This window comes from Hyperolius riggenbachi, chromosome 6, assembly GCF_040937935.1.
Source record: "Hyperolius riggenbachi isolate aHypRig1 chromosome 6, aHypRig1.pri, whole genome shotgun sequence".
Taxonomy (NCBI): domain Eukaryota; kingdom Metazoa; phylum Chordata; class Amphibia; order Anura; family Hyperoliidae; genus Hyperolius; species Hyperolius riggenbachi.
Window position 1 is genome coordinate 360938375 of NC_090651.1, and position 25068 is coordinate 360963442.

Genomic DNA, 25068 nt, shown 5'->3' on the forward strand with positions numbered 1-25068 from the left:
CTAACCATTTCTTCACCATTTTTGCTGTGTGTTTTGGGTCATTGTCATGCTGAAATGTCCACTGGTGCCCAAGGACAAGTTTCTCTGCAGACTGCCTGATGTTGTCGTTGAGATTCGTCATGGTGCCGTTTACTGTGGTTAGGTTCCCTGGTCCATTGGCTGAAAAACACCCCAAAGCATTAGGATCAGTGGTGCTCAGCAAGATTTCAGATATCCGAACTACCCAGATAATCCAAACTTTTCCACTATCCGAACTTTGAATAGCAATTTGGATATTTTTTAAAATCTATCCGAGCAAACTCGGATTTCCCATTTGAAATCCGAAATCCGGCCGGATAGTTAGTTCAGATATCCGAGCAGAAGCCAAAATCACCTTCAATGGCAAAAATCCGAGAGAGAGAGAGAGAGAGAGAGAGAGAAAGAGATAGAACCCTCCAAAAGGGATTTTGGCCATTTGAAGAGACTACTGGAAGCATTTTAAGCCAACTTCATGTCACTTCCGGTTTTCTATTCGGATAGCCGAATCCGGCCGGATACTGAGGTCGGATATCCGATTCGGATCCGGATTGGAAAATTTTAAACTCGGATATTCGACAAGGATCGGATATCTGGGTATCCGGATCCGAATTAGATCCAGATAGTAAAAAGTGGTATCCGAGCAGCACTGATTAGGATCCCACCACCATGTCTGACAGTGGGGATGGTGTTCTTTGGGTTGAAGGCATCTCCTTTTTTACGCCAAATGAAGGAAAGATCATTGTGACCAAACAATTCAATTTTTCTTTCATCTGACCAGAACACAGAATACCAAAAGTCTTCTTCTTTGTCCAGCTGAGCATTTGCAAAGGCCATGCAAGCTTTTGTGTGCCTTATCTGGAGAAGTGGCGTCCTCCTTGGTCTGCATCCAGGCCCGTTTCTAGGGGCCGTGCAGCCATGCGGCAGCCCTGAGCGCTATTGCGAGGGGGGCACTGTAATGGAGGGGGGAGCTGCAGCCTCGGGGAGGACAGCCCGACCTCTCCTTTACTTCCTTTCCCCAGGCCGCTCTCCGTGCTCCCCCCTCAGATGCAGAGTGATTGCAGCAGGGAAGCGCTGTACACAACCACTCACATCCCTGATACACACGCTGCTTCCTGTTTAGCAGGAAGCAGCGTGTGTATACGCGTCTATGCAGAGCAGGAGACCGGCGGCAAATGAGTGATCTGCGATTTGGAACCAGGGAGGTGAGTAGCTATTTACAGCGCTTCCCTGCTGCAATCACTCTGCATCTGAGGGGGGAGCAGGGAGGGCAGCCCGGGGAGAGGAAGGGAGAGAGAGGTCGGGCTGCCCTCCCCGCGGCTGTGGCTCCCCCCTCCATTATGGAGTGGGAGGGGAGAACTGAGCTACCTAACCTATACTGGGGGTAGCTACCTAATCTAACCTATACTGGGGGGCAGCTACCTAATCTAACCTATACTGGGGGGCAGCTACCTAATCTAACCTATACTGGGGGGCAGCTACCTAATTAACCTATACTGGAGGGCAGCTACCTAATCTAACCTATACTGGGGGGGGGGGCAGCTACCTAATTAACCTATACTGGGGGGCAGCTATCTAATCTAACCTATACTGGGGGGCAGCTAGCTATTTAGCCTATACTGGGGGGCAGATACCTATCTAACCTATACTTGGGGGGCACCTACCTAATTAACCTATACTGGGGGGCAGCTACCTATCTAACCTATACTGGGGGCTGTCAAGAACCGGCCCGCGGCACGCCTGCGTATATGGTTCCCGACTGCGGGTTTGACCAGATCAAGCGGGGAGCAGCCTTATTTAAGCTACAAACAATGCTGTGACCCCCCCAGAACACATCTCACTGCCACCACTAGCGATTTGCTAGACACGTCCACTCGGCTGTCGAGTGCTCAGCGCGCAATCCGCGTTTTCGTATTCGGGTCAGCTTTGCGCTTTAGGCCGAATACGGGAACGCCACGCACACACACACACACACACAGTTGCAATCTTACACTGTAGTGAAGCAAAACCACTAACAGTCGTTCCGAACGATACTGTTAGCCACTCTGCTGTCGCTACTCTCACTGGCGTTTTCGTACGTTGGGTCAGCTGCGCGCTTTAGGCCAACGTATGACAAACGCCCCCACACACAATGCAATTACAATTTCATATGGTAGTGTTGCTCAAGCATACAATTAGGCATGGACTTATACACACTTCAATCTCTACTAGGCTATGAGTGTTAGTTTAGTACGGCAGAAGTCAAGCTTATTAAATAATAATTTAATATTCCAGGGAAAAAAGTGGAACAATGCAGAACAGAATATATACAAAAGATTACAAAAACAAAGTAAAAAGTTACAAAGATAAAAGTACAAAAATACACACAGAGCAATTTTGCTTACCAAAACAAACGGGGAAATAAACATACCAGCGTATCGATCTGGCGTTGTTGCGGGAGTACGCACTTCTGGTCAGGAACCAGGTTAGTTCTAGCCATGTGTGCTACCTCCAAGAACTACCAGTTGTGGCTATCCTAGCTGCTGTTTTATACTGTGAGATACGCCTGGAGGCTGCAACTTCCTTGGGGAGGGGAGGAACTAGTTTTTAATTAAATCTCAGACATATTCCATTTCCAGGTAAAAGTCTATACATCAAAAGATTGTGAAGTGAGGCTTTTCAACTCCAGGTGAAAACTTGATTAAGGCTTTTTCCTGTCTCCGTTTTTAAAAGTCTGCAAAGATTTCCAACCCCTTCCCATAGATGTGATTTACAGGGTATAGTTTGCACCTCCACCAATAATTCAATTTCCTCACAATGAAATAGTGTTTAACACACATGCCAACTTTTGGTGAAGAGACTCTTCCTGACTTAGTCTAGAGTTCTTCACTTCCTCAACAGAAATGTACATGTTTCAAGTGTCAATGACTTCAACACTTCACTTCTGCCATTGTCTGATTAACCCATGTCTTTGCTGGAGGCTAACACCCCAGCTCTATTTACTGAAGTCCCTTTAGATGCAAATGTAGTACAGCCAGATAACCACCGCTTCAAAGCAGAATACACATGTGAGATATAGCAGACAGAAAAATGACAGAAATATGTTTCTGTATTCCCTAATATCATCAGCACCTCAATATATCACCACAGGGGCAGCTACCTATCTAACCTATACTAGGGGGCAGCTACCTAATCTAACCTATACTGGGGGGCAGCTACCTAATCTAACCTATACTGGGGGGCAGCTACCTATCTAACCTTTACTGTGGGGCAGCTACCTATCTAACCTATACTGGGGGGCACCTACCTATCTAACTTATACTGGGGGCAGCTACCTATCTAACCTATACTGGGGGCTGCTACCTAATCTAACCTATACTGGGGGCAGCTACCTATCTAACCTATACTGGGGGCTGCTACCTAATCTAACCTATACTGAGGGGCAGCTACCTATCTAACCTATACTGGGGAGCAGCTACCAATCTAACCTATACTGGGGGGCAGCTACCTATATAACCTATACTGGGGGCTGCTACCTAATCTAACCTATACTGAGGGCAGGAGTGCCTCTAGCCATTTTGTCACTCCAGGCGAGAAAACCTGTGGCGCCCCCGCATAATCGTAATTCAGAATCGTTTCACCAGAAAATAATCGTAATGTGGCAGTGTTTCACCAGAAAATACACTTATTGCAGCAGCATTTTTTCACCAGAATTCAATCGTAAGGCGGCAGCATTTTGTAAGAAAATAATCGTAATGTGGAATCGTTTCACCAGAAAATAATTGTAATGGGGAAACGTTATGTCAGAAAATAATCGTAATGCGAAGAAAATACATGTAATCTGGGCAGAGGGAAAGAGAAGAGGGGGAGAGGCAGCATAAGATGAAAGAGGGGGCAGAGGAACAAAGAGGGGGAGGGAGAGACAGCATCAGATGGAAGAGGGGGCAGAGGAACAGAGAGGGGTAGAGACAGCATAAGATGGAAGAGAGTCCAGAGGAACAGAGAGGGGAAAGGAAAGAGACAGCATAAGATGGAAGAGGGGGCAGAGGAACAGAGAGGGGAGAGGGAGAGACAGCATAAGATGGAAGAGAGTCCAGAGGAACAGAGAGGGGAAAGGAAAGAGACAGCATAAGATGAAAGAGGGGGCAGAGGAACAGAGAGGGGAAAGGAAAGAGACAGCATAAGATGGAAGAGGGGGCAGAGGAACAGAGAGGGGGGAGGGAGAGACAGCACTAAAGCACAGGTTTACAACTTTACCAGCCTACAGCCTAACCAGCTTTTAAAGAAAACTAGAATCAAAAGAGCAGGGCACATTCTACCAGTTATAACAGTAATGGGAGTCTGCACACAGGACAGGAAGTGTTCTCAGCATACCTCCTCTTCTGCCTGTGCATGCAGCTTATCATCTCTGGAGCAGAAACTTCCTGGCTCCCGGAGCTGTGTTGATGTCTTGTGTGGGGGGCGGGGCTACAACAGGACACTTCACATTCTTCTCTCCATGACTGCATCTGCCCCCTTGCTGTCTCGCTCCAGTGTCTGTGTGCAGGGGGTCAGACTGTCTGGGGCATAAGCTGGCTGGCTGCTGGCTCCTGGTTTGACTGGCAGGGGGCGGAGTTAAAGGCTGGGCCAGACGAGGTAAACACTTTACCCATGTGGCTACTGAGAAGAAGGGGCGCGGCTTTAAAGGAGGAGCCTGACGGAGAAGAGCAGTATTAATTGCTCTATTGGCTGGGGAGAAGGAGGGGGCGTCTATGGAGGTGGAGGCACTGCTGAGCACATGGGGTAGCGTGCCAAGCACCGGAGTCGGGAGGTTATATTATATACTAGCTGATTGCCCGGCGTTGCCCGGGTATGTATTTGGCTAGTGTTGGCTCCGCCCACTTTTTCTAACCCTAACACACAATTACTCAATGACCAAGTTTGTGAGCTTTGCGGTCTTTGGAAACAATAATTTGCATTGAAATGAAAAAAATCTGATTGGCTGTTTGTGGCTCCACCCCTTTTCTGAATTTGAACCCCAGTCACCCAATGACCAACTGTAGCAGGTTTGAGGCCTGTGCCATTAACAGTGCAAGAATGGCAGCAATTAAATATTCCCCTTGAGAAGCAATAGGTGAAGTTTGATTCACTTTTGTAGGCTCCACCCACTTTTCTGAATATTTAACCCAGTCACCCAGTGACCAACTGTGCAAAGTTTGAGAACCCTACCATTAACAGTGTAAGTATGGCTGCAATTTACATTTTCCCAGTGAAATTTGCATTTGTCTCCACCCACTAATGACGTGGAACTGCCTGTGTATGTATTTGACCGGTTTTGGCTCCGCCCACTTTTTCTAACCCTAATGCACGAACACTCAATGACCAAGTTTGTGAACTTCGGGGTCTTTGGCATCAATAATTTGTATATTCCCATAGAAATTAAACAAATCAGATTGGCTGTCTGTGGCTGCACTCCTCTCCAACATTTGAACCCCAGTCACCCAATGACCAACTATAGCAGGTTTGAGGCATCTGCTACAGCCCCGTTTCTATGGGTGTGTGATACGTGCAATCGCCCGGGGTGCTTTATTGTGCGGCAGGAGGGGGGGCGCCGGAGCGGGGGAACGGACATAATAGTTATAACTCACCTTCTTCATCCGTTCCCCGCAGTTTCAATATCTTTCCTCTCCCGGCGTCCGTCGCCTGGTAACAGCGCCCCCTGTGATGACATACCGCATGTCATCACAGGAAGCACTGTGACTAATGAGATAGATGCCGGGAAAGGAAGGACATTGAAGCAGCGCGGGTTCGGCGGAAGCAGGTGAGTTATTACTATTATGTTCGCTCCCCCCGCTCCTGCGCCCAACTCATACCGCCCATACCAACTAACCTAAACTGTGGGAACCTACCTAACTAACCTAAACTGCAGGAACCTACCTATTTATCCTACACTGCAGGAACCTACCTACCTAACTAACCTATACTGCGGGAACCTACCTAACTAACCTATACTGCGGGAACCTACCTAACTAACCTATACTGCGGGAACCTACCTAACTAACCTATACTGCGGGAACCTACCTAACTAACCTATACTGCGGGAACCTACCTAGCCAAGCTATACTGTAGGAACCTACCTAACTATCCTATACTGCGGGAACCTACCTAACTAACCTATACTGCGGGAACCTACCTAACTAACCTATACTGCGGGAACCTACCTAACTAACCTATACTGCGAGAACCTACCTAGCCAAGCTATACTGTGGGAACCTACCTAACTATCCTATACTGCGGGAACTTACCTAACTAACCTATACTGCGGGAACCTACCTAACTAACCTATACTGCGGGAACCTACCTAGCCAAGCTATACTGCGGGAACCTACCTAACTATCCTAAACTGCAGGAACCTATCTATCTAACCCATACTGGGGGGACCTACCTATCTAACCTATACTGGGGGAACCTACCTATTGAACCTATACTGGGGGAACCTACCGATCTAACCCATACTGGGGGAACCTACCTATCGAACCTATACTGCGGGAACCTACCTATCTAACCTATACTGCGGGCACCTACCTATCTAAACTATACTGGGGGCACCTACCTATCTAACCCACACTGGTGGCAACTATACGGGCTACCCTATACTGGAGGCACCAACGTAGATAACCTATAAAGCAGGCACCTACCTATCTAACCTACACTGGGGGCAACTATGCAGGCTACCCTATACTGGAGGCACCTACGTAGCTAACCTGTTCAACCTGTACTGCGGGCACCTATGCCTGGCTCCATGGGGGTGGGGTGGGGGGCGATTTTTACACCCTCGCCCTGGGTGAAATTTAGCCTAGAAACTGCTCTGATCTGCTAATACCAGTGTAAAAATGGCAGCAATTTAAATATTCCTTTTGAAAATCAACAGGTGAATTTTGACTATTTTGGCTATTTTGGCTATTATAGGCTCCACCCACTTCCCTGAATATTAATCTCAGTCACCCAGTGACCATCTTGGCAAAGTTTGAGATCCCTGCCATTAACAGTGAAGAAGGGCTGCAGTTTACATTTTCCCATTGAAATTTGTTTTTGGCTCCGCCCACTTTTTGTAAACTGGACACACAGTCACTCAATGACCATGTTTGTGAGCTTTGGGTCCTTGGCATCAATAATTTGTATTTTCCCAGTGAAATGAAACATCTGATTGGCTGTTTGTGGCTCTATCACAGGCATGGGCAAACTTGGCCCTCCAGCTGTTAAGGAACTACAAATCCCACAATGCATTTGCCTTTATGAGTCATGACTGTGGCTGTCAGACTCCTGCAATGCATTGTGGGACTTGTAGTTCCTCAACAGCTGGAGGGCCAAGTTTGCCCATGCCTCCTCTATCCCCTTTTCTGAATTTGAACCCCAGTGACCCAATGATCAACTGTACCAGGTTTGAGGCTTGTGCCATTAACAGTGCAAGAATGGCAGCAATTTTAATATTCCCTTTGAAAATCAACAGGTGAATTTTGATTGTTTTTTTTAGGCTCCACCCACTTTTCTGTATAATAATCTGTGCCATTAACAGTGCAAGAATGGCAGCAATGTAAATATTCCCCTTGAAAATCAAAAGATGAATTTTGATTGGCTGCTGTACACTCCACCCACTTTCCTAAATATTAATCCTAGTCACCCAGTGGCCAACTGTGTCAAGTTTGAGAACCCTGCCAATAACAGAATGGCTGAAATCAATCTAACAAATCTGATTGGCTGTTTGTGGCTCCACCGCCTTTAGTGAATTTGGTCCCCAGTCACCCAATTACTGACTGTATCAGGTTTGAGGCCTCTGCCATTAACAGTGTAAGAATGGTAGCAATGTAAATATTTCCCATGAAAATCAATAGCTGAATTTTGATTGGCTGTTGTAGGCTCCACCCACATTTCTGAATAATAATCCCAGGCACCCAGTGGCCAATTGTATCAAGTTTGGGAACCCTGCCATGTAAAAAATTAAGTTTCTGGCACCGCCCACTTTTTGTAACCTTGACATATAGTCACTCAATTACCAAGTTTATCAGCTTTGGGATCCTTGGTATCAATACTTTGTATATCTGATTGGCTGTTTGTGGCTCCGCCCCTTTCTGAATTTGAACCCCAGTCACCCAGTGCCCAGCTGTACCAGGTTTAAGGCATCTGCTATTAACAGTATAAGAATGGTTGCAGTTTAAATATTCCCTTTGACAATCAAAAGTTGAATTTTGATTGGCTGTTGTAGGCTCTACCCACTTCCCAAAATCTTAATCACATTCACTCAATGACCAACTGTGCAAAGTTTGACAACCCTGCCATTAACAGTGTAAGAATGGCTGCAGTTTATATTTTCCCAGTAAAATGTGTTTTTGGCTCCACCCACTTTGTGTAACCTTGTCACACAGTCACTCAATGACCAATTTTGTGAGCTTTCAGGTTCCTGGCATCAAAATTGTGTGAATGGAAGCAGTTTATCCAGCAAAGAAATCTGATTGGCTGTTTGTGGCCCCGCCCCTTTAGTGAATTTGGACCCCAGTCACCTAATGACTGACTGCAGCAAGTCTGAAGCCTCTGCCATAAACAGTGTAAGAATGGCAGCAGTTTAAATATTCCCCTTTAAACGCAATAGGTGAATTTTGATTGGCTGTTGTAGGCTCCACCCACTTTCCAAAATCTTAATCTTATTCACCCAGTGGCGAAGTGTGGCAAGTTTGAGAACCCTGCGATTAACAGTGTAAGAATGGCTGCATTTTTTCCCATTTAAAAGGAATGGCTGAATTTTGATTGGCTGTTTTATGCTCCACCCGCTTTTCCTGGATTTGTAACCTCGGTCACCAAGTGACCAACTGTGCCAAGTGTGGGGACTCTGGCTTGATTACTGTGAGAATGGCAGCCTTTTACATTTTTTCCATTGACTTGAATGGGTGGAATCTGATTTGCTGTTTGTAGCTCCGCCCAGGTGGGCAGGGGGGCCGCGAGACCCCCAGAACCTATCATCCCAGGTAGTAAGGAACCTGTATACCAAGTTTCGTTCAAATCGGTCAAGGGGTTTTCGAGTGATCGCGGCACATACACACACACACACATACACACACACACACACACACACACACATACATCCGATTTTATATATATAGATTTTAAAAAAAAACATGGTCTCGGTAGCAGCAGCGGGGGAATGCGCCTGACCACCTCATGTCGCCCCAGGCAACCGCCTATACTTGCCTGGTGGGTGAGACGCCCCTGACTGAGGGGCAGCTACCTATCTAACCTATACTGGGGAGCAGCTACCAATCTAACCTATACTGGGGGGCAGCTACCTATCTAACCTATACTGGGGACATCTACTTATCTAACCTGTATTGGGAGCACCTACCTACCTAGCTAGCCTATTCTGGTGGCAACTATACGGGCTACCTATATTGGAGGCACCTACCTAACTAACCTATACTAGGGGGCATCTACCTATCTAACCTATGCTGGGGGCAGGGGCGTCTCACCCACCAGGCAAGTATAGGCGGTTGCCTGGGGCGACATGAGGTGGTCAGGCGCATTCCCCCGCTGCTGCTACCGAGACCATGTTTTTTTTTTAAATATATAATATAACCTCCCGACTCCGGTGCTTGGCACGCTACCCCATGTGCTCAGCAGTGCCTCCACCTCCATAGACGCCCCCTCCTTCTCCCCAGCCAATAGAGCAATTAATACTGCTCTTCTCCGTCAGGCTCCTCCTTTAAAGCCGCGCCCCTTCTTCTCAGTAGCCACACGGGTAAAGTGTTTACCTCGTCTGGCCCAGCCTTTAACTCCGCCCCCTGCCAGTCAAACCAGGAGCCAGCAGCCAGCCAGCTTATGCCCCAGACAGTCTGACCCCCTGCACACAGACACTGGAGCGAGACAGCAAGGGGGCAGATGCAGTCATGGAGAGAAGAATGTGAAGTGTCCTGTTGTAGCCCCGCCCCCCACACAAGACATCAACACAGCTCCGGGAGCCAGGAAGTTTCTGCTCCAGAGATGATAAGCTGCATGCACAGGCAGAAGAGGAGGTATGCTGAGAACACTTCCTGTCCTGTGTGCAGACTCCCATTACTGTTATAACTGGTAGAATGTGCCCTGCTCTTTTGATTCTAGTTTTCTTTAAAAGCTGGTTAGGCTGTAGGCTGGTAAAGCTGTAAACCTGTGCTTTAGTGCTGTCTCTCCCTCCCCCCTCTCTGTTCCTCTGCCCCCTCTTCCATCTTATGCTGTCTCTTTCCTTTCCCCTCTCTGTTCCTCTGGACTCTCTTCCATCTTATGCTGTCTCTACCCCTCTCTGTTCCTCTGCCCCCTCTTCCATCTTATGCTGTCTCTTTCCTTTCCCCTCTTTGTTCCTCTAGACTCTCTTCCATCTTATGCTGTCTCTACCCCTTTCTGTTCCTCTGCCCCCTCTTCCATCTTATGCTGTCTCTTTCCTTTCCCCTCTCTGTTCCTCTGGACTCTCTTCCATCTTATGCTGTCTCTACCCCTCTCTGTTCCTCTGCCCCCTCTTCCATCTTATGCTGTCTCTCCATCCCCCTCTTTGTTCCTCTGCCCCCTCTTTCATCTTATGCTGCCTCTCCCCCTCTTCTCTTTCCCTCTGCCCGGATTACATGTATTTTCTGGTGAAACGCTTCCGCGTTACGATTATTTTCTGACATAACGTTTCCCCATTACAATTATTTTCTGGTGAAACGATTCCACATTACGATTATTTTCTTACAAAATGCTGCCGCCTTACGATTGAATTCTGGTGAAAAATTGCTGCTGCAATAAGTGTATTTTCTGGTGAAACACTGCCACATTACGATTATTTTCTGGTGAAACGATTCTAAATTACGATTATGCGGGGGCGCCACAGGTTTTCTCGCCTGGAGTGACAAAATGGCTAGAGGCACTCCTGGCTGGGGGCAACTATTCTGGCTACCTATATTAGAGGCATCCACCTAGCTAACCTGTACTGGGGGCGCCTACCTATCTAACTTATAACGGGGGCACCTGCCTATCTAACCTATACTGGGGGCAACTATACTGGCTACCTATACTGGAGGCACCTACCTGGCTAACCTATACTGGGGGCAACTATACCGAGGCACCTATGCCTGGCTACCTATACTGGGGGGACCTATAGCTGGCTACCTATACTGGGGTACCTATTCCTGGCTACCTATACTGGGGGGATCTATACTGAGTGCAACTGGACCTGGCTAACCTATACTGCGGGCACCTATACCTGGCTCCGCGGGGGGGGGGGGATAGGGGGCACACTTTTTACACCCTTGCCCTGGGTGCATTTTAGCCTAGAAACTGCCCTGTCTGCGTCCATGGAACCCCGCAGAGTGCAGTGTCCATTGGATTGTCTGCCTTGAGACATTGCCACCAGCAGAGCCCGGATTCATCAGGGTGGCCTTAGTGGTGATCCTTGGATTCTTTTTCACCTCTCTCACTATCCTCCTGGCCAGCACAAGTGTCACTTTTGGCTTCAGACCACATCCTCTGAGGTTTTCCACAGTGCAGAACATCTTGTATTTTTTAATAATACTTTGCGTTGTAGCCACTGGAACTTGAAAACTTTTAGAAATGGCCTTATAGCCCTTTCCTGACTTGTGAGCAACCACAATGCGCAGCTGCAGGTCCTCACTGAGCTCCTCCTTTGTCTTAGCCATGACTGTCCACAAACCAACTGCAGAGAGCTGCTGTTTTTCACTTGTTGAGTTGATTAAAACAGCTGTTCCCAATTAAAGGAATACTTAAGTCTGCAAAAAAAATGACTTTTACTCACCCGGGGCTCCCCTCAGCCCCCTGCAGCTGAGCGGTGCCCTCGCCGTGTCCCTCCGATGCGTCTGGACTCGCCGGCGGCCACTTCCGGCTTGACAGGCTGGGAACGCGGCTGATTACCCGCATTCCCGGCCGCAATAGCGCCCTCTATAATGCTATTGCGGCCAGGAACGTGGCTAATCAGCCACGTTCCCAGCCTGTCGGCCGGTGACGGCCAAACCTGAAGTGGCCGCCGGCGAGTCCAGGCGCATCGGAGGGACACGGCGAGGGCACCGCTCAGCTGCAGGGGGCTGAGGGGAGCCCCGGGTGAGTAAAAGTCATTTTTTTTGCAGACTTAAGTATTCCTTTAAGCATTTCACCCCTCGGGGATTTTTCAGCTTATGCATCAGAGCAATTTTCACCTACCATTCATTCGCTAATAACTTTATCACTTCTTAACACAATTTATTCATCTATATCTTGTTTTTTCAGCCACTAATTAGGTTTTCTTTTGGTGGTACATTTTGCTAAGAATTATTTTTTTTATAAATGCATTTTAACAGGATTAATAAGAAAAAAATGGAAAAAATTCATTATTTCTCAGTTTTCGTCCATTATAGCTTTAAAATAATCCATGCTACCATAATTAAAACCTATGTATTTTATTTGCCTGTTTGTCGCGGTTATGACACCATTTAAATTTTGTCCCTATCACAATGTATGGCACCAATATTTTATTTGAAAATAAAGGTGCATTTTTTCCGTTTTGCGTCCATCAATATTTACAAGCTTATAATTTAAAAAATGTTCGTAGCATACCCCCTTCAAATGCATATTTAAAAAGTTCAGACCCTTAGGTAACTATTTATGTTTTTTTTTCAATTGTAATTTTTTTTTCCATTAAAAATTGTATTTGGGTAATATTTTGGTGTGGGAAATAAACTGTTAATTTTTAATGTTATTATATGTGTAAGTTGTAATGCAAAAAATATGTAGATGTAGTTTTACTGAGTTTTTTTTTCTCCTTGTGCTTCTCGCTAACCGGAAGCACAAGGGGAACGCGGAAAATTTTATTTGCAGAAAGACTGAAGCCTCTTCGGTGTTTCTGCTGGGGACACGGATCGGTGATCAGTATTCAAACAGAGGGTCACCAAAAGGTTGTGAACATTAAGGGACCTCATCAAAGTTTTGCTGGGGGGGCGGGGGCATGTTTTGTACCCATTTGGGGCACTTTTTTCCTCACAGGTTTCCTTTAAAATTGGGAACATATTTGTGTGTTTTTGCAAAACCCTGAAAAAGTCTAAAGTTTCTTTTTATGAGTTTATTCGAATCCATTTAGCAGTCCCAAAATTGACGATAAGATGGAGGGGCTCAGTAAAGGTGGCAGTGAAGGTGTGCAAGTGTCTGATGTTGTCTCCCAGCTCATAGAAGGACATGTGACCGGTCTTGTAATTCAATTAAATTCTGATCCTTTGTGATGAAGGTTTTCCCTGTAGATCGATTCGTTGTTCATCGTGTTTCAAGGAGTATCACACCCATTTGCATCGCAATCCCCAGGATTGTCTGTTTTGTCCTAAACGAGAGTTGGGCTCCTGAACTATACTAGGGTAGCACATACCTACTGCCCAGTAATTTTGCCTAACATTCTGCCTGCTGATCTCCAACTCACAACGATGTGTCCCAGCGATAAACCCCTTAATGCTCATCACCTGATGGTGGCATTTAAACCTCTTGGGAGTCCCTGGACGTCTTAGAGGCACGTCCGACCTGAAGACAGTTTTCAGATCTTCTGAGATCTTTAAATAATTGGAGGCAGTGTTTACACCCCAAGAAAACTCTAGAGGGGTTCTCCAACCAAAGATTTCCCTGATGAAAGAGATAATTGTTTGCAGTAATGTTGGGAGGTTGCTAGAGATAGGGGGACATCAGGAGAGAAAGGAGTGTCTTTGTCATGTTGGGAGACTAGGTCCTTCAGAAGAGTTGGAAGACTCCTTGACTGGTCTTCTCTTTGAAGAACAATCATTTCTATAGGTGGTTCACGGTTTGTGGTTCTTTCCTTAGCCATACCAGTATCATTATGAGATACTAGCTGGACGCCCGGCGTTGCCCGGGTATGTATTTGGCTAGTGTTGGCTCTGCCCACTTTTCCTAACCCTAACACACAATTACTTAATGACCAAGTATGTGAGCTTTGGCATCAATAATTTGCAATGAAATAAAATTAATCTGATTGGATGTGGCTCTACCCCTTTTCTGAATTTGAACCCCAATCACCCAATGGCCAACTGTACCAGGTACAGGTGATTAACAGTGCAAGAATGGCAGCAATTAAATATTCCCCTTAAAAATCAATAGGTGGATTTTGATTGGCTTTTATAGGCTCCACCCACTTTTCTGAATATTAATCCCAGTCACCCAGTGACCAACTGTGCAAAGTTTGAGAACCCTACCATTAACAGTGTAAGAATGGCTGCAGTTTACATTTGCGCAGTGAAATTTGTATTTTTCTCCACCCATTTATTTCCTAACATTGTTCAGGTATGTATTTGGCTGGTGTTGGCTCCGCCTACTATTTCTAACCCTAACACACAATTACTAAATAACCAAGTTTGTAAACTTTGCGGTTTTTGGCATCAATAATTTGCATTGAGATTAAACAAATCCGATTGGCTGTTTGTGGCTCCACCCCTTTGTCTGAATTTGAACCCCAGTCACCCAATGACCAACTGTACCAAGTTTAAGGCTTGTGCCATTAACAGTGCAAGAATGGTAGCAATTACATATTCCCTCTTGAAAATCAATAGGTTAATTTTGATTGGCTTTTGTAGGCTCCACCCACTTCTCTGAATATTACTCCCAGTCACCCAGTGACCAATTGTGCAAAGTTTGAGAACCCTACCATTAAAAGTGTAAGAATGGCTGCAGTTTACATTTTCTCAGTGAAATTTGCATTTGTCTCCGCCTACTGATGACCCGCCATTGCCTGATTATGTATTTTGCAGGTGCTGGCTGCGCCCACTTTTCCTAACCCTAACACACAATTAATCAATTACTCAATGACCAAGTTTGTGAGCTTTGCTGTCTTTGGCATCAATAACCTGCATTAAAATGAAACAACTCATATTGGCTGTTTGTGGCTCCACCCCTTTTATAAATTTAAACCCCAAATACCCAATGATCAACTGTACCAGGTTTGAGGCTCGTGCCATTAACAGTGCAAGAATGGCAGCAATGAAATATTCCCCTGAAAAATAAATAGCTAATTTTTGATTGCCTTTTGTAGGCTCCACCCACTTTTCTGAATATTAACCCAAGTCACCCGGTAATCAACTGTGCAAAGTTTGAGAACTCTACCATTAACAGTGTAAGAATGGCTGCTGTTTACATTTTCCCAGAAAAATGTGTATTTGTCTCAGCCCACTTATGACCCGGCGTTGCCCGCTTATGTATTTGGCTGGTGTTGGCTGTGCCCGTTTTTCTAGCCCTAACGCACAATTAATCAATTACTCAATTACCAAGTTTGTGAGCTTTGCGGTGTTTGGCATCAATAATTTGCATTGGAATATAACAAATCTAATTGGCTGTTTGTGGCTCCACCCCCTTTCTGAAATTGAACCCCAGTCACCCAATGATCAACTGTACCAGGTTTGAGGCTTGTGCCATTAACAGTCCAAGAATGGCAGCAATGTAAATATTCCCTTTGAAAATCAATAGGTTAATTTTGATTGGCTTTTATAGACTCCACCCACTTTTCTGAATATTAATCCCAGTCACCCAGTAACCAACTGTGCAAAGTTTTAGAACCCTATCATTAACAGTGTAAGAATGGCTGCTGTTTACATTTTCACAGTAAAATTTGTATTTGTCTCCGCCCACTTATGACCCGGCGTTGCCCATTTATGTATTTGGCTGGTGTTGGCTGTGCCTACTTTTCTAACCCTAACACACAATTATTCAATTACCAAGTTTGTGATCTTTGCGGTGTTTGGCATCAATAATTTGCATTGAAATGAAACAAATTGAATTGGCTATTTGTGGCTCCACCCCCTTTCTGAAATGGAACCCTAGTCACCCAATGATCAACTGTACCAGGTTTGAGGCTTGTGCCATTAACAGTGCAAGAATGGCAGCAATGTAAATATTCCCCTTGAAAATCAATAGGTTAATTTTGATTGGCTTTTATAGACACCACCCACCTTTCTGAATATTAATCCCAGTCACCCAGTGACCAACTGTGCAAAGTTTGAGAACCCTGCCATTAACAGTGTAAGAATGGCTGCAATTTAAATTTTCCAGTGAAATTTGTATTTGTCTCCTCCCCCTTTTTGGTTATGGGAATAAAAAGTATCCTATACTTTATTCCAGGTAGTGTTCTATGTGTGTGCCAAATTTCATTCAAATCCGTTCAGCCATTTTTGCGTGATCGAGTAACAAACATCCAAACATCCAAACATCCAAACAAACATCCAAACATCCAAACATCCAAACATCCAAACATCCAAACATCCAAACATCCAAACTTTCCCATTTATTATACTAGCTGGTCGCCCGGCGTTGCCCGGGTATGTAATTGGCTAGTGTTAGCTCTGCCCACTTTTTCTAATCCTAACACACAATTACTCAAGGATGACCTAGTTTGTAAGCTTTGCGGTCTTTGGCATCAATAATTGGCATTGAAATGAAATAAATCTAATTGGCTGTGGCTCCACTCCTTTGAAAATCAATAGGTGAATTTTGATTAGCTTTTGTAGGCTCCACCCACTTTTCTGAATATTAATCCCAGTCACCCAGTGACCAACTGTGCAAAGTTTAAGAACCCTACCATTGACAGTGTAAGAAAAACAAAAGTTTGCTTTCCTAAAACAGAAAGAATTTGCGATAATTCAGGTTGGAGTGAGCTTAAAATGTCACCCAGTGCATCACTGTTGAACATATGAAAATTAACCATTGTTACCCTTAAAAGCTAAACACACCTCCAGATCTGCTGGAATGCAATGATGTGTCAGCTTGTTAATTTGTACAGAGCCATAATAACCCAACATGTATACAGACTGTTTTGGATTTCTTGATCCTCATCAGTGCATGGCATGGATTAATTTGGCTCTATGCAGTAGGGCTTGTAACACCTAGAGGTACAGACTAACCAGCAAGCTCATGGTGACCCAGAACTCATTGGAGTATGTAAGGGACTACAATGGTCCTAAAAGCCCCCTTACTAAGATGTTAACCACTTCCCTACCACAGGTTTTTTCTCTTAAAAACCAGAGCATTTGTCACCTGTCTGCACTCCTCCCAATCATTCCCCAATAATTGTATCACTACTAATCACAACTAAATGATCTATATCTTGTTTTTTTCGCCACCAATTAGGCTTTTTGGTGGTGGTATTTGTTTTTAGTAATTACTTTATTTTCTATGCATTTTAAAGGGAAAAAGAGAAAAAAAAAACAAAAATACACTATTTCTCAATTTCCATCCACTATAGTTTTAAAATAAACAATGTTACCATAGGTAAAGCCCACACATTTAATTGTCTAATTTGTCCTGGTTATTCCAACATTTAAATTATGTTCCTAGTACAATGTATGGCGACAATATATTATTTGGAAATCAAGATGTATTTTTCCATTTTGTGTTTTTTGTTTTCTCATTGTACTCTATTAGTTATTACAAGCTCTTATTTGCAAAGTTAACAGTAATACACCCTCATGGCATACATATTTATAAAGCCGAGTCCCTGAGGTAACTTTTTGGTATTCTCTTTTCAATTCTGTCCCTTTTTTTTTTTTTTTTACAAGTATTTTATTTTGGAACACAGTATAGGAAAACAACAATTTTATTACTTTTGATTCAGTTTGTGACTAAAAAGAATTCACATGACATATGCCTCAGCCATAATATGTCCCAAATTATATTCTCTTGCTTGTCACGGTTAAAATGATATATCATATACACAGTTAGATAACTTCTTGGGCACACGGCACACTGTTAACTACAAGTAGCACCATTGGATTTTTCAAGGCCATTTTTTGCATCAAAAGTAATACAGCCTTTCTTTGTTAGCAAAGCCCCTGGAGTCTCAGAACATTCTATACAGGTCACAAATGTCACCATTCTGAAAACTAGAGACCCAGGCCTACTCAGATATACATATTGTGTAACAGTTTGACAAATCTGGTTTTGCTAAAATTGCATCATAACTTTGAAAATGCTATTTTTTTACAGTTGTTTTCACTTCGGGGCAAAAAAAAAATGCATATAACATAGGCCTCAACAATAATACACCCCAAATTCTATTCTCTTGCTTGTCACGGTTAAAATGATATATCATATACACAGTTAGATAACTTCTTGGGCACACGGCACACTGTTAACTACAAGTAGCACCATTGGATTTTTCAAGGCCATTTTTTGCATCAAAAGTAATACAGCCTTTCTTTGTTAGCAAAGCCCCTGGAGTCTCAGAACATTCTATACAGGTCACAAATGTCACCATTCTGAAAACTAGAGACCCAGGCCTACTCAGATATACATATTGTGTAACAGTTTGACAAATCTGGTTTTGCTAAAATTGCATCATAACTTTGAAAATGCTATTTTTTTACAGTTGTTTTCACTTCGGGGCAAAAAAAAAATGCATATAACATAGGCCTCAACAATAATACACCCCAAATTCTATTCTCTTGCTTGTCACGGTTAAAATGATATATCATATACACAGTTAGATAACTTCTTGGGCACACGGCACACTGTTAACTACAAGTAGCACCATTGGATTTTTCAAGGCCATTTTTTGCATCAAAAGTAATACAGCCTTTCTTTGTTAGCAAAGCCCCTGGAGTCTCAGAACATTCTATACAGGTCACAAATGTCACCATTCTGAAAACTAGAGACCCAGGCCTACTCAGATATACATATTGTGTAACAGTTTGACAAATCTGGTTTTGCTAAAATTGCATCATAACTTTGAAAATGCTATTTTTTTTACAGTTGTTTTCACTTCGGGGCAAAAAAAAAATGCATATAACATAGGCCTCAACAATAATACACCCCAAATTCTATTCTCTTGCTTGTCACGGTTAAAATGATATATCATATACACAGTTAGATAACTTCTTGGGCACACGGCACACTGTTAACTACAAGTAGCACCATTGGATTTTTCAAAGCCATTTTTTGCATCAAAAGTAATACAGCCTTTCTTTGTTAGCAAAGCCCCTGGAGTCTCAGAACATTCTATACAGGTCACAAATGTCACCATTCTGAAAACTAGAGACCCAGGCCTACTCAGATATACATATTGTGTAACAGTTTGACAAATCTGGTTTTGCTAAAATTGCATCATAACTTTGAAAATGCTATTTTTTTACAGTTGTTTTCACTTCGGGGCAAAAAAAAAATGCATATAACATAGGCCTCAACAATAATACACCCCAAATTCTGTTCTCTCGCTTGTCACGGTTAAAATGATATCTCATATAAATAGTCAAACATTTAGAATTAAAGTGAACATTAAATTTTGTTTGGCCAATGATTGGTCAATTTGACCACATCCATATAGTATGAGGGCTAACAGATTGTGTGGGCAAGTTCTCATACTACATGGGATTACAGCAAGGTATCTAAACATAAAAACAAACACAGTGGTACTCACCATTGAAGAAGCTGTTGACACGTGGAAGCCAGAAGATGGTCAGAGATCAGAGGGTGTTCGGCAGCCATGTCAGAGGTCAGAAGGTGGTTGGTAGCCAAGCCAGTGGTCAGGTGGTGGTTGGTAGCCATGCCAGTGGTCAGAAGGTGGTTGGTAGCCATGCCAGTGGTCAGAAGGTGGTTGGTAGCCATGCCAGTGGTCAGAAGGTGGTTGGTAGCCATGCCAGTAGTCAGAAGGTGGTTGGTAGCCATGCCGGTGGTCAGAAGGTGGTTGGTAGCCATGCCAGTGGTCAGAAGGTGGTTGTTAGCCATGCCAGTGGTCAGAAGGTGGTTGGTAGCCATGCCAGTGGTCAGAAGGTGGTTGGTAGCCATGCCAGTGGTCAGATTCCAGTCAGTCATGCCAGAGGTCACATCCAGAAGGTCAAGTAAAGACCAGTAAAAAAACAAAATGTCCAGTGAAAGAGCAAAAAAAAACAAAGCAAAAAAAAAAAAACACTAAGGGTTAGTTCACACTGCAATATTAAAGTGTTGGTTGAAATGCTAAGTGATTTGAAAAGCTCTTGCTAATGCATTGCTATGAATGATTTTTATATAATCACACTGCTCAAGTGAGAACACACATATAGCATTACATTCGCAAGTGCTAGTGTACCAGAGCTGTATTACAGTAAATGTTTTATACATACCCGGGGCTTCCTCCTGCCCCATGCGCACGGATCGCTCCCACATCACCATCCTCAGTCTTCTCCGTCTTCTGTACCGGGTCCCCGTAAGTTCAACCAATCGCGGCCAGTCTGACGTAAGTGAAGTGCGCTCTTTGTGTATCTCTCCAGCAGCCGCTGGAGAGATACATAGAGGGTGCTCTTCTCCTGCGCAGACTGGCCGCGACTGGCTGAACTAACAGGACCCGGTACAGAAGATGGAGAAGACTGAGGATGGTGGTGTGGGAGCGATCCGTGCGCATGGGGCAGGAGGAAGCCCCGGGTATGTATAAAACCTTTACTGTAATACAGCTCTGGTACACTAGCACTTGCTAATGTAATGCTATATGTGTGTTCTCACTTGAGCAGTGTGATTATATAAAAATCATTCCTAGCAATGCATTAGCAAGAGCTTTTCAAATCACTCAGCATTTCAACCAACACCAAAAATATTGCAGTGTGAACCAAACCTAACAGAGTTAAGAAAAAAAAAAAAAAAACTAATAGCGGAAGACTGTATGATACACTTCAAAGCAGGGAACAAGGCACAATGCTGCTTTTGATGGACACTGAGGACAATGGTATCTTGTGTCTCTTCTTGCTCCATTTCTGCGGCAAACTTTGCATCGTTTTTGTGGATGCTGCTTTGATGTAGTAGGGGGAAGTGGGGCAGGAAAATGCCTTGCGTGAAGTCGGATCACATCTTCAGAAACGAGTAGGTCTGGGTTCATGGCCGGTTGTCCAGACTGGAATATGAGTGATGTTATCACCTGCTCCTGAAATTTGAGGAAAGTGCCCCCGTTGCCTGCTTTCTTGTAGATGAGAAAGGCATTATGGATGGAAACCTGCATCAGATACAGTGCCACCTTTTTATACCAGGCCTTCCTTTTTCTGTCAATCCTGTATGGAGCAAGCACCTGGTCGGCCAAATCTACTGCCCCCATGAATCTATTGTAGTCCACAATAGCCACTGGTTTGTTGACGGTCACTCTACGAGACACGACTGGTGTCGTAGCCTCGGAGTGGATTGTGGTCAAAATGAAGACATCCCTTTTGTCCTTAAATTTTAGCGCCAGCAGTTCATTATTGCGGTTGCTGTAGGTCTCCCCACTTGTTAACTTTTTAGTCAGGACCTGCGGTGGCAGCCCTTTCCTGTTTGCCCTAACAGTCCCGCAGGCTGGTGTCTGAGCAGAAAATAAATATTTAAATAAAGGGACGCTGCTGTAAAAATTGTCCACATACAGGTGGTACCCTTGATGGAGTAGAGGGTTCAGCAAGTCAAGGACAATTCTTTCACTAGTACCCATGTAGGGAGGGCATCCAGCTGGCTCGATCAAGCTGTCCTTTCCCTCATAGATCTTAAATGAAAAGGTGTATCCACTCCCGCTCTCACACAGCTTGTAGAGCTTCACTCCATAACGTGACCGCTTGCTGGGTATATATTGCTTGATCCCTAGTCTTCCATGGAATGGGACTAGGGACTCATCGATTGCGATTTGTTGTGATGGTATATAGGTCTCCTGGAAGGTCTTATTAAAATGATTGACGAGGGGCCGCAATTTGAATAGCCGGTCATAGGCTGGGTCGTCAGAGGGGAGTTGCTCGTCATTGTTGACGAAGTGCATGCAGCTAAGCAACATTTGGTACCGGCGTCTAGGCATGGTGGCGGAATAAATGGGCATACAGTGAATGGGGTCTTTGGACCAGTAGTGGTGTAGCTCTGGTTTATGACAAAGGCCCATGTTGAAGGTCAAGCCCAAGAAGACCTTTAGCTCAGGGATACTTGTGGGTATCCAGTTTGCCGCAAAATGTGAGGTGGGATTTTCCCCAATTCTTTGGTGGGCGTATATATTTGTCTGTTCGCAAATATATTGAAGGAAGGTCTCTGGCATGAACAGACTCAAAAGATCTATTGGCTGCATATTGGCAGTGTCCACTAGAATTCCACTCCTGGCTGTAAAGGGAGGGATAGTAGGGACCTCCATATTAGAGGGTGACCACTGGGGGTGACTGAGCTCATAGGGTAGCTGTGCTGCCCTCGCTGGAATGCTCTGCCTTGGCCTGGCAGCCCTCTGACCTCTGACGTTCTCATGGCTGGTGATAGCTACTGGTGATTCCCCTTCTGATTCCTCTTCTGGTGCAGTGTCGGTGTCACTATCATATCTCTCCTCTCTGATGGCACCCCGGGATGTTGGTTGCTCATCATCAGACTCTGAGATGTCAGATTCTGAGTCACTCTCTGAAAGAGAGTCAGTGTCCGCTGAAGGCAGCCAGTCACTATCTGACTCCTCAATTTCTTCCCCTTCGCTGCTGCTGCTGCTGTCATCTTGCAGCATGGCGGCTGCCTGGGCTGCTGTATAAAGCCTCTTTGCCATCTTTACTAAGCGAAGTGAGGCAGGGAAAAAGTTTTCTTTTCCAATAAGATGGCAGTTAGGGTGAAAAAACACACTGCGGTGTATTTATATATATATATATATATATATATATATATATATATATATATATATATATATATATATATATATATATATATATATGGGATATAGGGTATATAGATCTGCAGTGTATATATATATATATATATATATATATATATACCACTAAAGTGTATACCCACTGAAGTGAGTGACAGGTGTCCAATAAATTGGAGTGACAATTGGACTGACAAGGGAGGGAAGGGGTTAATGGGCAGATCAGGGTCAGGATCAGATCAGTTTATATTAAATGTTGCTAACCTCAATCTCTTGCAGGTCAAGTTATCTGAGATCTCTCTCACGAGTGATCTCAGTAACTATTACAGCAAGAGATAGTTTGTAACATGTTTACAAACTTTTTATGAATGATCACTGCCATTGGCTATGGCAGCAATCATTCAATTCTAAATGCACTGTGATTGGCTTAAGGGAACAAGAGTTCCCTCTCAACAACCACAGCCAATCAGTGCCCGGCAGGTGCACGCGCATTCACGCGCATGCGCGTGCACGATCGTGCCTGCGATCTCCCCCTGACAGCGAGCATGTTTACATTTGTGATTACGATCACTGCCATTGCCTTTGGCAGTGATCGTACTATACTGGGGCACAGTAGCGGCTGTAGGGAACTTAGTTCCCGTTCTCTAACAGCCGAGCGGCAGGACGGACACGGGTGCGCGCGCATGCGCGTCCTCGATCGCACACAGCGGAGATAAACAGCGCGGAGCGTATATACACGCCCCTTATCTGCTGATGAATTCAACAGGGGCGTGTATATACGTGGCAGAAATCCGAAAGTGGTTAAGAAAAACAAAAGTTTGCTTTCTTAAAACAGAAAGAATTTGCTATAATTCAGGTTGGAGTGAGCTTGAGATGTCTCCCAGGCACCACTGCTGAATATATGCAAATTAACCATTCTACCCTTAGAAGCTAAACACACCTCCAGTGTAACAGTGTAAGGCCTCTTGCACACTGCAAGTGATTCCGATTCAGATTCCGCTTTTTAATCAGTTTTTACATCCGATTCAGATTTCGATTTGCAGTGTGCAGGGAGCAAACTGCAAATCAGAATCTGAATCGGATGCAAAAACTGATTAAAAAGCGGAATCTGAATCGGAATCACTTGCAGTGTGCAAGAGGCCTAAGAATGGCTGCAGTTTACATTTTCCAGTGAAATTTGTATTTGTCTCCGCCCCCTTTTTGGTTATGGGAATAAAAAGTATCCTATACTTTATTCCAGGTAATGTACTATGTGTGTGCCAAATTTCAGTTTACATTCTAGCAGTGAAATTTGTATTTTTCTCCACCCACTGATGTCCTAATGTTTCCCGGGTATGTATTTGACTGCTGTTGGCTGTGGCCACTTTTTCTAACCCTAACACACAATTGTCAATAGTCAATGACCAAGTTTGTGAGATTTGTGGTCTTTGGCATGAATAATTTTCATTGAAATGAAACACATCTGATTCGCTGTTTGTGGCCCCACCCCTTTTCTAAATATTTAACCCCAGTCACCCAATGGTCAACTGTACCAGGTTTGAGGCTTGTGCCATTAACAGTGCAAGAATGGCAGAAATATTCCCCTTGCAAATCAACCAACTGTGCAAAGTTTGAGAACCCTACCATTAACAGTGTAAGAAAAACAAAAGTTTGCTTTCTTAACACAGAACAAATTTGCGATAATTCAGGTTGGAGTGAGCTTGAGATGTCTCCCATTGCATCACTGCTGAATATATGCAAGTTACCAATTGTTACTCTTAGAAGCTAAACACACCTCCAGAACCGCTGGAATGCAATGATGTGTCAGCTTGTTAATTTGTACAGAGCCATAATAATCCAACTTGCATACAGACTGTTTTGGATTGTTTGATCCTCATCACTGCATGGCATGGATTAATTTGGCTCTATGGAGTAGGGCTTGTAAATCCGAGAGGCACAGACTAACCAGCAAGCTCATGGTGACCCAGAACTCATTGGAGTGTGTAAGGGACTACAATAGTCCTAAAAGCCCCCTTACTAAGATGTTAAGAAAAACAAAAGTTTGCTTTCTTAAAACAGAAAGAATTTGCGATAATCCAGGTTGGAGTGAGCTTGAGATGTCTCCCAGAGCACCACTGCTGAATATATGCAAATTAACCATTGTACCCTTAGAAGCTAAACACACCTCCAGTGTAACAGTGTATGGCTGCAGTTTACATTTTCCAGTGAAATTTGTATTTGTCTCTTTTTGGTTATGGGAATAAAAAGTATCCTATACTTTATTTCAGGTAATGTAGTATGTGTGTGCCAAATTTCATTCAAATCCATATAGCAAGAAGATTGAACCATCCGGCACTACATATCAGAGTTAAGCATATTTGTCATTTATTGTATCCATTCATCTGGTCAAACAGACAGGTCCATTAGTTTCATACATGCAATGACATACCCTTACTGTTCCTAGCTGTGGGGCAGTGTGGGAGCAGCAGTCCGCCTGACAGCTGTTTCGC

General features: G+C 44.2%; 1 protein-coding gene across 1 annotated transcript; it reads right to left on the reverse strand.

Annotated features, from left to right (window-relative positions):
- Positions 1-20608: 20608 nt before the first annotated feature.
- Positions 20609-22483, reverse strand: LOC137522264 (piggyBac transposable element-derived protein 4-like). The gene has a single exon (XM_068242293.1). It carries the CDS (start codon positions 22481-22483, stop codon positions 20609-20611), a length of 1875 nt encoding a protein of 624 aa, XP_068098394.1.
- Between the last annotated feature and the right edge of the window lie 2585 nt (positions 22484-25068).

Coding starts and splice junctions, on each gene's coding strand:
- LOC137522264 (XM_068242293.1), bottom strand. CDS start 22,483: ATGGCAAAGAGGCTTTATACAGCAGCCCAGGCAGCCGCCATGCTGCAA.